The sequence below is a fragment of the Hydra vulgaris genome, chromosome 15 (genome assembly GCF_038396675.1).
Source record: "Hydra vulgaris chromosome 15, alternate assembly HydraT2T_AEP".
NCBI classification, from domain to species: Eukaryota; Metazoa; Cnidaria; class Hydrozoa; order Anthoathecata; family Hydridae; genus Hydra; species Hydra vulgaris.
The window spans coordinates 44,473,096-44,485,420 of record NC_088934.1 but is presented as its reverse complement, the minus strand read 5'-3'; the positions used below and the strand labels follow the sequence as shown (position 1 = coordinate 44,485,420).

General features: G+C 25.6%; 2 protein-coding genes across 3 annotated transcripts in view; one reads left to right on the top strand and one right to left on the bottom strand.

Annotated features, from left to right (window-relative positions):
* The window catches only part of LOC100210831 (arginine-hydroxylase NDUFAF5, mitochondrial), a 28,501-nt gene extending 20,939 nt beyond the window's left edge, over positions 1-7,562 (top strand). For both annotated transcript variants that reach the window (XM_065820771.1, XM_065820770.1), the window contains 5 exons: positions 3,987-4,073; positions 4,454-4,514; positions 4,680-4,763; positions 7,035-7,117; positions 7,298-7,562. In XM_065820771.1, coding sequence (XP_065676843.1) covers positions 3,987-4,073; positions 4,454-4,514; positions 4,680-4,763; positions 7,035-7,117; positions 7,298-7,378 — 396 coding nt within the window. In that variant the 3' untranslated portion in view covers positions 7,379-7,562. The remainder of the gene's footprint in view (positions 1-3,986; positions 4,074-4,453; positions 4,515-4,679; positions 4,764-7,034; positions 7,118-7,297) is intronic.
* Positions 7,563-10,227: 2,665 nt separating this feature from the next.
* Positions 10,228-12,198, bottom strand: LOC101241646 (uncharacterized). Its single transcript, XM_065820498.1, has 3 exons — positions 11,960-12,198; positions 11,067-11,213; positions 10,228-10,448 (listed from the first exon to the last, which is right to left on the bottom strand). Exons 1-3 carry the CDS (start codon positions 12,134-12,136, stop codon positions 10,317-10,319), a joined length of 456 nt encoding a protein of 151 aa, XP_065676570.1. The 5' UTR covers positions 12,137-12,198; the 3' UTR covers positions 10,228-10,316.
* Positions 12,199-12,325: the final 127 nt, after the last annotated feature.

Genomic DNA, 12,325 nt, shown 5'->3' with positions numbered 1-12,325 from the left:
ACCTATACAAAATGTGACAGAGTTCGAATTGGTAATGAAACAGTAATGCTGTTAAGTTTTTCAGTTTTATGAACTAGATAATAAAATCAATCTAAAACTTTTCATTTTATATTTTGGGCTAGCACATAAATTGCAAATCAATTTGATATCCTTTACATTTGAAATAATTGATAATTTAAAATCATGCAGCATAAAACATACATCATCAGACCATCTGTTTCCTACAGTTTCATCATAGCAATAAAGATATAATTTTTGAGTTGAAAGTATATTAGTGTTTAAAAAGTAAAACAGCAGTTGCCTGGAATAGTATACATACTGATTTTAAATGGTTACATACATACATACATACATACATACATACATACATACATACATACATACATACATAGTATACATACTGATTTTAAATGGTTAGGCATTTTATTTTATTTGGGAAATAAAAGCAAATTACTTCACAATTACAAAAGCGCGATGAGTTGTAAGACATGTAGCTCTTTTCTTCTGATAAAACATTTAAGGTGGTACACCACCAAATATTTTAAAATGTTCAAACTTTAAAAAAAAAAGATAAATTTTATATCAATAAAAACTATATTAGTTTAGAATACTATTTTATATTTCATTTTACTTAGCCATGGTTTTATCGAAAAACATTTATTTTAATGGCTCAATTCAAAACGCGATAACTTGAAATATATAAACATAAAATCCATGTAAGATAAGGTATTGACATTTGGATTTTCAAAGTACATCAAAAATAATATCACTTTTTTTATGTCAGGTAATAAAAAAAAACTTTTTCAGACCTAAAAATTAGAAGAAAAAAAAAATGTCACTTTCTAGAAAATAGTATAATAAACATTTCCTAAAAATTTGAAGTGATTTGCACTTCTTCTGCTTCTTTCTTCTTCTTCTTCTTCTGCTTCTTCTTCTTCTGCTTCTCAAGATATCATGTTTACAATCAGACAAAATTTCGCAACATTTGAAAATGGAGAAAAACACAAGATTAAACATTGTTGTCATTCCCATATATATTTTTTTTAGTTAGTTAATTTAATGAAAAATTAAAAAATAAGTTGGGAACTAACTTTTTATATTATTAATCTGCATTAAATTTTCTATCAAATGAGCTAATTATCAAAAAATCACTTCTTTTTTTTCAATTTTCAGAAAATATTTGGTGGTGTACCACCTTAAGCTTTTCTCTGATGGAGCTGGAGTAATACATCCAAAACATTTTTTTGTAATATATTGTTAGCAGTAACAGAATCAGAATAAAATTGAGTCTTTTTTTTCTTTGCTAGGATACAAAAGGTACACCTAATGAATCAGAGCCGACAACACCAGTGGGGGGGGGGGGGGGCACATGCCCCCACCCCACTTTTTTTTAAAAGACTTTTTTTTTTGAAGAAAATTATAGATATAGAAGACTTTTTATTAAATTGACAAAGTGAAGTATCTAAAGTAAGATGGATTAGCTCTTCCCTACTAATATACCTTTCTTTCAAGTTGCAGGAGAATGAGTGAGAAGAATAAAATTAATACAATATGAGACTTTTATTAAGTTATTAAAAAGTTATTGCTTTATTGTTTAATTCTAAATCTGTTTTCTTTGCTCCTTGCTTACCTCTTTTGTAAGCATGGTTAAGCAAGAACAAATCCTGTCTTTTCTCTTTGGTTGATTTTCCAATAAGTTCTTTAACTAGTTTAATGGCCCTCTCTGATGAGTCATGTACGCTTTAGAATATCTTTAGGCTGTATTATACTTTGTTCTTCTCCTTGGGTATTATCATTTAGCTCACTTTTAATTTATTCTGATCTATAAGATATATGTAAATCTTCTTTTTCTGAGGAATTTTTAAATTTTATTTTTGCAGATCTCTCAGCAGCCTTTTTAAAGCTAATATCAGAAGCAACTAGAACCTAGTCTTTTTTCATTCAGCATTTTCAAAAAAATATTGTCCATACATTTAGTTTCTTTTGTTCTTTTTCTATCCATTGTTATTTCATTAATCATAATTTTTGTCATGTCCCAACCAAAATATCTTTTTAGATTCTATTGAAAAGATCTCTCTATCCTTGATTGCCCCTAGTTTCAATCTGTTATTAAGGGATTGCAGCTTTTTATATTTTATTATTAGAGCCTTAACTTCTTTCCTAAAATTAATATCAATTAGATAACTATATAATTTATTTTTAAAATTTAAACGCATTGTATGCTACGAATTCTGTATGTTGAATTCTGAATTATAATAGCATCAATTTAGATATCTTTTTAATTTCTAGAAACATATTTCATTAAATATAATGCAAGAACCTATAATATATTAAACACTACAAATTTAAAGTTACAAAATCAACATTTTACACATGTTAAAGTTTTCTTAAACATTGTTAAAATAGCAGATGTTGAAAATTGAGCATTGTTAATACAAAAGTATAATTAAATCACACTGTTGTCATAGAAACAGTGTATAGAAATAATATTTGTTAGTGTAAAGAAATAATGAAAAACTTTATAAATTAAAAAATCAGTATTTAGTCTTTTTTGACAACTTTTTTATAAAAGAAAAAATGTATATATATATATATATAGAAAGAGTGCCAATTATTTTTTAATATTATTCATTATGAGAATAAATATTAAAAAAAATTAATTTTAATAATGTTTAAGGGTGGCACACGTGGGGTCAAAAAATGTCAAAATAGGGTTAAAAAAAAGTACTTTGGGGCCGTGCGCCACCCTTAAACTTTTTTTAAATTAAAAAAAAAATCTTATATATAAAACAAGAGTCTGCGCACCTTATTAGCTCCACACTATTTGAAAAAAATTTTCACCTTAATTTAAACCACCCAAATATATATATATATATATATATATATATATATATATATATATATATATATATATATATATTATATATATATATATAAATATATATATATATATATATATATATATATGGCACATTTGAGCAAGTTCTGAAACTTAAAAAACTCTTTCCAGAGTTTTTGCTTCGGTAGAAGCACCAAATAAAAATGCATGGCAAATAAATCTGTCTACAAAATTGCCAATTTATGCAATTTTTTCCAGTTATTGCGGTAACTTTTCAGATATTTTTTAAGTTTTTTGAAAGAAGCACCACATATATGTTGCATATAACGTCAAGCAAATTCATACAACAAACTTCTTATTAAACTATTATTTAAAATTTTTTTTTTTATATTTATTGTTTTTTTGTTTTTCTTGAGTGGTCTTGCTTTTTCCTCGATGCTTACTTTTGTAGATGTTCAATAATAAAAATAATTGTTCAATAATAAATAAAAGCAAAAACTTTATTTGGAGCAACATCAATGTTGTCTTTTATGAGCTTAACAGTTCTTTCAAGCACACAAATTTTTTGTGAAATCTAAAGAATTGAGGACCTTAATGTTGGCTCTCATTTGGGCTGATGAATATTCTTTCTTTACATTTTTCATCAGCTATGGCTATAACACAATATTGTAAAATAGCACAAAAAGACAAGGGTCCAGAAACCATGTACAAACAGCATAGAATGATCTTGATGTAAAATAAGCATGGGATGATCTTGATGAAGAAAATTTAGGGTTTTATATAATTGGTTATCATTTTTGTAAAACACTTTTTTTCTCTAATATATATATGTATATATATATATATATATATATATATTTATTTTTTTTCCACTTTTGTGCCCAAGTTTCTTTTAAATTTTAAATAAAACAGCTTAGTTCCATTGGTCACAGAAAATTTGTGGCTATTATGTGTGTGTGTGTGTGTATATATATATATATATATATATATATATATATATATATATATATATATATATATATATATATATATATATATATATATATATATATATACAGGAAATTTTCAACACAAAAGTTTTTATTTATGTATATATTGATTTAAATATTTATAAATAATTTTATACAGTGTTATTAAAATTTTGTAGGGGTTTGGACCACATGTATCACCTTTTACTGAAATGAGAGATGTCAGTGCTTTGTTAAATGGAGCAGGGTTCAATCTAACTACTATTGTAAGTATTGTTAGCATTTTACTGAAGTGTTCTGTATTTATATAAGTCTTTACTTTCTCACAAAGTAATTTACTTTATTTGCTCATAAAGCAAAAGTACAGCATTTTTCCAGTACTCATTTTGTTTTAGGCTTTTTTTGGGGTCTTTGATGCTTTGTTTGTTCTGGTTTTTATGTTTGTTCTGATTTTTCCTCCATTATTTTTTTTTCACTTATAACCATTATATCTTTAACCTAAGTTATTCAAGTATTTTGTATTTATAGTTTTATCTAGAAGTTATATCAGTATTTTTTTATAATCTTATAATTTTATGAAATTTAAATTTAATTTATTTTTATATAAAGTTAATATTGTTTTTATTACTTTTTACTATATTTTCAGGATCAAGATGAAATTATTATCAGTTATCCTTCAATGTTTGAACTTATGCATGATTTGAAAGGTCAGTTTGGCCACTGTCATGCCCAGAGCTTTTGTCAGTTATTTTTGGTTCTCTTATATTTTTGTTAGTTATAGTTAAGTCTCTTATATTTTTGTTAGAAAAATAAATGAGTATTAAGTTAAACATAACCAGTCTAGTAAGTCTTAATGTCTTTTATTTATGTAGGAATGGGTGAAAACAATGCAACATGGACAAGAAAAAATATCTTGCACAGAGATTCAATGTTAGCTGCTGCCGCTATATATAACGGTAATGAAATTTTCTTTCTTTAGGCAGAAGCAAAAAAATTAGTAGTGGGAGGAAATTTTGAAATTAATCTGTTTAATTTTTTAAATTAATATACTATTTTTTTAAATTAAAATTAATGATAAAAATTTGAAGGTAGTAAGTAAGATTTCTTATAATCTTAGAGATAATGAAAAATTTGTGTGTACCTGATTTAAAAGACGATATTTGTGAAAAAAGAGACTCTAAATGAGCTTATAGTAATAAAAAAATCTAGTTTCAAATGAAATTAACTCAGAAGAATTTTTTTGAGAATAAGATGTTATTATTAGAAAACTCAAAAATCAAAAAATATCAAAAGAAGTTCTTGAAGATTTAAAAAAAAAAATTATTTTATGGAATTTTAATTATTATAAAATTTTTTATGAATTTACATTTATTTTGTTAAAGTTTATGCACTATTAGTTTCTATACCACTTTGGTGTATGACTTTTTTTTTTTTTCATTATTTTAGTGTTATGTACCACTTTGGTGCATAACTATTAGGGTGACAATTTTTCTCTTACTTTTTAACTGTTTTTTAAATTTACATAATTACTATGTAAAAAGATGCTCTATGTTTCCTTCACAAAAGTTTACACAAATTTTTTTCTAAGTCTAAGAGGAAGAGCTTTTTGTCAAATTTGGTTTGGTACAACTGAATAAGTGCAAACTTCATAAGTGTGAATAGCGTAAGTGTGAACTGTTAAAGGTGCAAACTGTAATAAGTGTCTACTGGCACTTCTGTGACTGTTCCTAAGTGCTCCAAAAACTCTTATTCGTCTAGTTTTTTTCCTCGAATATCAGCTCTTTTGAATTTGCTTCATTCGTCTTGCTTTCTTCATTCATATAAGTTGCAATATTTTAAGTCATCTATTAATTGTTATCTTGCTTTATAAACTTCATCTTTTCTTCATCTAGACTTCAAAAACATGGAGAAAACTGCAATCATAAAATGCATCTCAGAAACAATTTCTTTTGTTGTTCACGTAGATAATCAATTACCGGCGATGGGTTTTTAAGTACCAAATGATATTGTGTGGTTGTTACCTATTTGAGCCATAGTAGTCAGCAACTGATCAATTTTGAAATCTTTTATTTTATCAGAAATGATATTAAATAAAGACAAGATATTCTACAACATGCTTGTAATCATCCCTTGGAAAAATTATTATATTTTGAGAAAACTTTATAAAGCTCTTCAAAATAGAAATTGTATATGCCTGAACTAGATGTAGGTGAGTTCTCTGAAAACCTTTTAAATCTGTATTTAGTAGTAAGTGAAAAATTTAATGGCAAAAATTCTTCCAATTGTTTCCTTAAGTTAAGTAAAGTGTATTATTGATTTTAATCCCAGCTATTGCTTTGTATGGGCGTAATGTGCAGTTCATAAATATAATGTTGACACATTAACCAATGAAGTTCTTTAAAATTCTTTGTTAAAATCATCATTTTTTCTTGCTATCTTCCTGTATTTATAGAAGTAGTGTCAGTACAAGCTGCAAATTTTAGTCGGGTACTTCAAAATACTCCAACAGATTTTGTATTACTAAAATCTGATCAAGTGCTGTTAAATACTGCCCAGTGTTACTTTGTACAACTCTTAGAAGTGGATCATGTTTATGTCCAAATTCTGGGCTTGCAATAGAAGCAGCAGTTCTGTCACATGTAATTTTCTGCTTCAACATAACTTACTACTTTACAAATTTTTAACTTTTTTACAAATTCATCTCTAGTTTTCTCTTATTTCAATACCTTAATTTCTAATCATTCATGTCTACTTTTAAGTAAAAATGAATAAATTTTTGTACACTTAAAGGTGTTGTTGCTGCTATATGGCCGTTTCTGGTAATAACTTTATGGTTAATAATGGCACTTGCAAGTGTTGGTTTTTCTTTATACATTTATATATATATATATATATATATATATATATATATATATATATATATATATATATATATATATATATATATATATATATATATATATATATATATACACACACACACACACATATATACATACATACGTATATATATATATATATATATATATATATATATATATATATATATATATATATATATATATATATATATATATATATATATATATATATATATATATATATAGATACATACATACATACATACATACATACATACATACATACATACATACATACATACATACATACATACATACATACATACATACATACATACATACATACACACTTTACTTTTCTTATAGAGTTATATGGCGATGGGGATGGTAGTATTCCTGCCACATTCCAAATTATATATATGATTGGATGGAAACCTTCAAAAAGCCAGGTTTTGTTTTAATTTTTTTGATCATTTATTGTATTTACCTATCTCTCTCTCTATGTGTGTATATATATGTATATATATATATATATATATATATATATATATATATATATATATATATATATATATATATATATATATATATATATATATATATATATATATATATATATATTGTTTTAGCCAAAGCCTTTAGAAAGAGGAAGTGCTACAGCAAGCTTTAAAGATTTGGAAAATATAGCTTTGCAAGTTGATAAAAAATAAATATACTTTTTTTAAATGAAAACTGTTTTTTTTTCTTTTTTAAGTTTACTTTTTTTTTTTTTTTTTGAGATTTTATATTTCCAAAAATATTTTACAAGTGTATTAATTGACGCCAAAAAATTTTCTATGATAGTTGTATTTAATAAAAATTTTGTAATAAAGTAACATCATGGTTCATTGATAACGTATTGGTTTTATTTCGCCATTATGGCTTTACCCAATCTTATAGTATAATTTATGACAGTAATGTTGTCAAGTTGATTTTCAACAATGTTTGGTATTTTGGATTTTCCACAATAGTGGTGGTCAACAAAGTTTTCATTGTGGTGTATTTAGATATATGTCATAAAAATTTTTTTTTCTTCATATTTTTATATTTTATCTTTGCTCACTCGTTATTTCTAGTTATTTTTATTCAAAGGTTTGATTAGCTAAACCTGATTTATTTTTATGAGGGTTAGATTTTTTAATTTGTCCTTATTTTACCCCGACAGAAGTCAGAACTTTGCGAGTAAAACACTATCATTATAATGTAAAACACATGATGAAGCCTAGTTGTCCAACCAATTCAACCTTGAAACGTTGCTGCACTACAGGCACTGCTTGACAGAACGAGCTGTGCACTTTCTTATTGGATTATCGGATCTCCAAGTTTCATATGTCTGCAAAAGCACATAAAAAAATATATTAGATACACAAAACCACAAAATAAAATACAATTTGACATATTTACTTTGCTACATTACTTGTCATTTAAAAAATCAGAAGCGCCCTTATCTTATTTTTCATGAAACAACAAAAATAATGAAAGTAAAATTGCTTTATATTATAGATATAATTGTAAATAACATTGTGTACTCACCAGCCTTGCATTAGTTCACTCTCTAACTCTAAAAATATTCAAATTCTTTTACACCCGCATTTTTAAAAATAGTTTTTTGAAATAAAAAAGAAATCAAAATAGTGCTACGCTGTTAAATAAATCAAAGTACCATGACAACAAATCAGCCGAGAACCAAAAGGCCATATATTTTTTGTGTTTCCGAGAAAATCAAGTTGTAAAATATAATTTGTAAAGGTTTTCTGCCAGAATGTCCGACTAGTTTTTCAAATATTTTTAAAAATTGTATCATTCCTGAGTCTAGAATTATTTGACACATACTCTATTGATGATTGAATATTTATTGATAATAAACAGAAAAAAACACAAAATGCCTCTTGGTTCTCGGCTGACAAACTGTCAAGTTAGACAAAAAAATTCATTGAGATTCTAATATTTTTCACACTACTGTATTCTGCTATATATTTTAATATATAAAAACACGGAAACTCGTTGAAAATCATACGATCCTGTTAAGTTTATCCTTCATTTAAATGTAAATGAATGAACAATAAAAACATTAAGTAATTATTAATAGCAATTAACCTTCTGGTTAAATGCTATTCCGCGGTACTCTGTGATATGACCATTTGGACTTCTTGGAGTACTTTAACAACGAATAACAAAAAATGTTTCGATATTATTTTTTTATGTGAGATTTTCGTCAATGAAAACATCAAGGTATATTCTTTAGTTGTTTAATTTAAGTATTGTGAATATATATTAGATGCACATCATTAAGTAAAAGAGTTTTATAGAATTTCGTTTGAAATAGAATCCATATAGTCTTTTATGTTAATTTATAATTTATTTGATTTGAGCCAGTTTTAAATTTTAATTAGCTCCGTGCCTGATGTCATGAAAATGTGTTATGATATTATTACTAAACAGAAAAACTTTAGGTCATCAACAAACATTACTGTCATGAATTTCGAGCCATTATAAAGATCATTAATATAAATGAAAAAAAGCAGTGGTCCTAGTACAGACCCTTGGGAACACTACACTTTATATTTAGTAAATTTGTAAAGGAGGATCTATTACACAAACTGTTTACGATTGCTTAAATAGCTTTTCAGTTATTTTAAAAAATTACCAGTGATTCCATAATTTTCAAGTTTTTTTTTTCTATTTTTGATCTATTATATCAAAATGCTTTCGATAGATCAATGAAAACTCCAAGATTGTGATTTTTCAAACGAATCTGCAATATTTATAGGCAGACAAAGTACTGTATGTTTAGAGGAATTATTTTTTTTAAATTCATTTTGGCATTTAGTAAGGTGATCATTTATTGTAAAGAATCCTTTTAAAAGTCTTCAAAAAATGCAGAAATAGGATGAGAATTAGGTATATTTTATATTTACCCTGGTAAAACTTTAGTTTCCTTTAATTAGTCAGAAAATATTCTTTGCTTTATTGAACAACTTTTAAGACCTGAAAAAGTATGATTCTTATGATCTTGGAAAAACCAATTTATTGTTTCCATTTATTTTATCTGGCGCTCTCGCTATATTGTTTTTTGATATTTTATGAGCACATTGAAATTTTATAAAACTTCAAAGTTACTTAGTTAATGAATTTACGGGAAGTGTAAAATCATTTATTGTCTTAGTTATAATCTTTTTTTACATTAGGACCAATAGCTACAAAGAAGTTATTTATTGGATTTACTCTTTTTAAAGTATTAATAATTTTCAGTTGCGTGTTTTAATTTTATGCTAGCAATTTGTTTAAACTTCTCTAGCAAGTTTGAATACCACTTTTTTCTTTGACTTTTAAAATGTTTTACGTAATTTTTATAAACCACCTTTTTTTTATCTGCTTGTGACTTTAACTACTTAATATACAATTTTTGTCTGAGTTTGGAAGATTTCCATGTTGACTATTTTAAAGTTTACTTTGTATTGTGGGAAGTTTGCGTCGTATACTTCAAACAATGTTTTATAGAACGAGTTATAAATCACTATTTATGAAACAAGCCAAATTTTTTGAAATAATGATTAAAAAATAAAAATATACACATACAAAAAAAATGATAAGTTTTTTCATTTGTTATTACTCAACTTTTTCGTGTTCTTCCTTGTTTTGTGACCTATGAATGAGTACTAATCCAGAACAAATAAAAAATAAACCAACCACCCAAGTTATTGAAAAAGCTTCGCGAAAAAAAACCATTCCAAATAAGCCCTAAAAAATATATTATATTATTCAAATAAAAATATAAATTATGTCAGTTAATTAAAATATACATACTGTTAGTCAAGACAATGTACCCACTTATTCAGGCCCGTGATAACTAACCCATAAACCATGTATAATCTTATTAGTTTCAAAGGGAATTAAGTAATAAATGTTTAACCGTAGCAAATAGTAACTGTTTATAGCCTTTATGTCTATCAAGCAAACTGCATTTGTTGCCTATCAGTAAATACAATTTGCTTAACAGAAAATATTCACAATTACTATAGTTGATGTTGGCAATTTTTAGCGTTTATTTAATACTAAATAAACGCTTAAAATTATAGCCAATAAAAATAAAAATATTATGTATTAATACTATGTAGTTTAAATAGAAAAACTGAGAAATAACTTCTTTTTTTTTTAAAATTAATACGAGCTATGGCATATGAATTAAAAATTATTTTTTTGAATCATTTAAGCCTCTTGGTTTTAAAATCCTATCATTCAAACGCGTCAGCTTTTAAATCCAATTATTCTCAACCAAACTAGTTGATTGCCTAAAAACAAAATAAACAAAATCATATTCATCAAGCAAAAATATTGTTGAATAAAAAAACACTTTACTGAAGTTATGAAATTAGCAGATGAGTTAATAACAGTAACTTCAACAGTAGAACTCGACATTGAAAGCGAAAACATAAACAATGCCCACATTACCAGGTTGCATAGCAATACAAATCCAAACATTAAAACCCTGAACGGAACATCAATCTACAAAAATAAAAAATCAAATACCAATACACTAAATTGAACATCAAGATAATACTTATTTTTAAAAAAGCGTAAAAGTTAATTAATTTTCGTTGTCCAACCCGTTATATTAAAGAAAATTCTTAGGTGAAAATATTTGTTCAGGTCTAATTTTATTTTAGTAAGCATGATATATTTACCCTGTTAAGAAAATCCTTATAACCGATAAAATACTGGAGAGTTTACAAAACCATAACTAGACATTTTTAAGGTGATGCGTTTAGATTTCGGAAACAACCACTCGGGCTTTATCGTATGCAAGCTATCTGCATTAATATTATTTTTTATTAATTTTACTATTGAAAGGTCCATAAATCTGATCAAGAAATCCAATAATTTTATTTTACTGCTTCACTTTTAAGTTATAGATTTAAAAAATTAATAAACGCAATACTGGTCGAATGAAATCGATGAGCAAAGCTACATCGGTCCGCTTTAAATGCCTATATAGGTCCACTGAAAACCCACTATAGCATGTTTGCTGGGAAGTGTGTATATATATATATATATATATATATATATATATATATATATATATATATATATATATATATATATATATATATTTATATATATATATGTATATAAATATTTTATCTATATTTTTTAATAATATCGTTAAACTATAATTAATACTTTTCGAATCCATTAATTAAAAAACAATGAAATAAAACAAAACTTTTGTTTGTCAAAATTATGAAACTTACAGTGATACAATTTAAATTAAAAACTCCAACAAATCTTTCAATAAGTTCCACCCTGCAGAGCACTTCAGCTATCTCATACTCACCAAACGTTAATTTGCTAAATACCGATACTAATGATGCGCAAACACCAGATAGAAATGAAAGTATGTTACCTAATTTAACCATCGTTGATGCCATAAGATAATATAAGATTTTAGATATTTATATAATTTTGAATTTATTTCTATAAGAAAAGTTAAAAAAATGTGACTACACAAAACAATGGTTGAACAATTTATAAACCCGCTATCATAACTTGCTACGAATTACTATTACCACAACTACTACAGCTACTAATAAATCTTGGGTCTTTTTACAAAATAGCAA

Excerpts from the sequence above, each read along its gene's own strand:
- LOC101241646 (XM_065820498.1), bottom strand. The coding sequence starts at position 12,136 with ATGGCATCAACGATGGTTAAATTAGGTAACATACTTTCATTTCTATCT. Across the intron at positions 11,214-11,959 it reads TTAATTTAAATTGTATCACT|ATTGATGTTCCGTTCAGGGT; the intron begins GTAAGTTTCATA and ends TTATTTTTGTAG. Across the intron at positions 10,449-11,066 it reads CTGCTAATTTCATAACTTCA|GGCTTATTTGGAATGGTTTT; the intron begins GTAAAGTGTTTT and ends TATATTTTTTAG.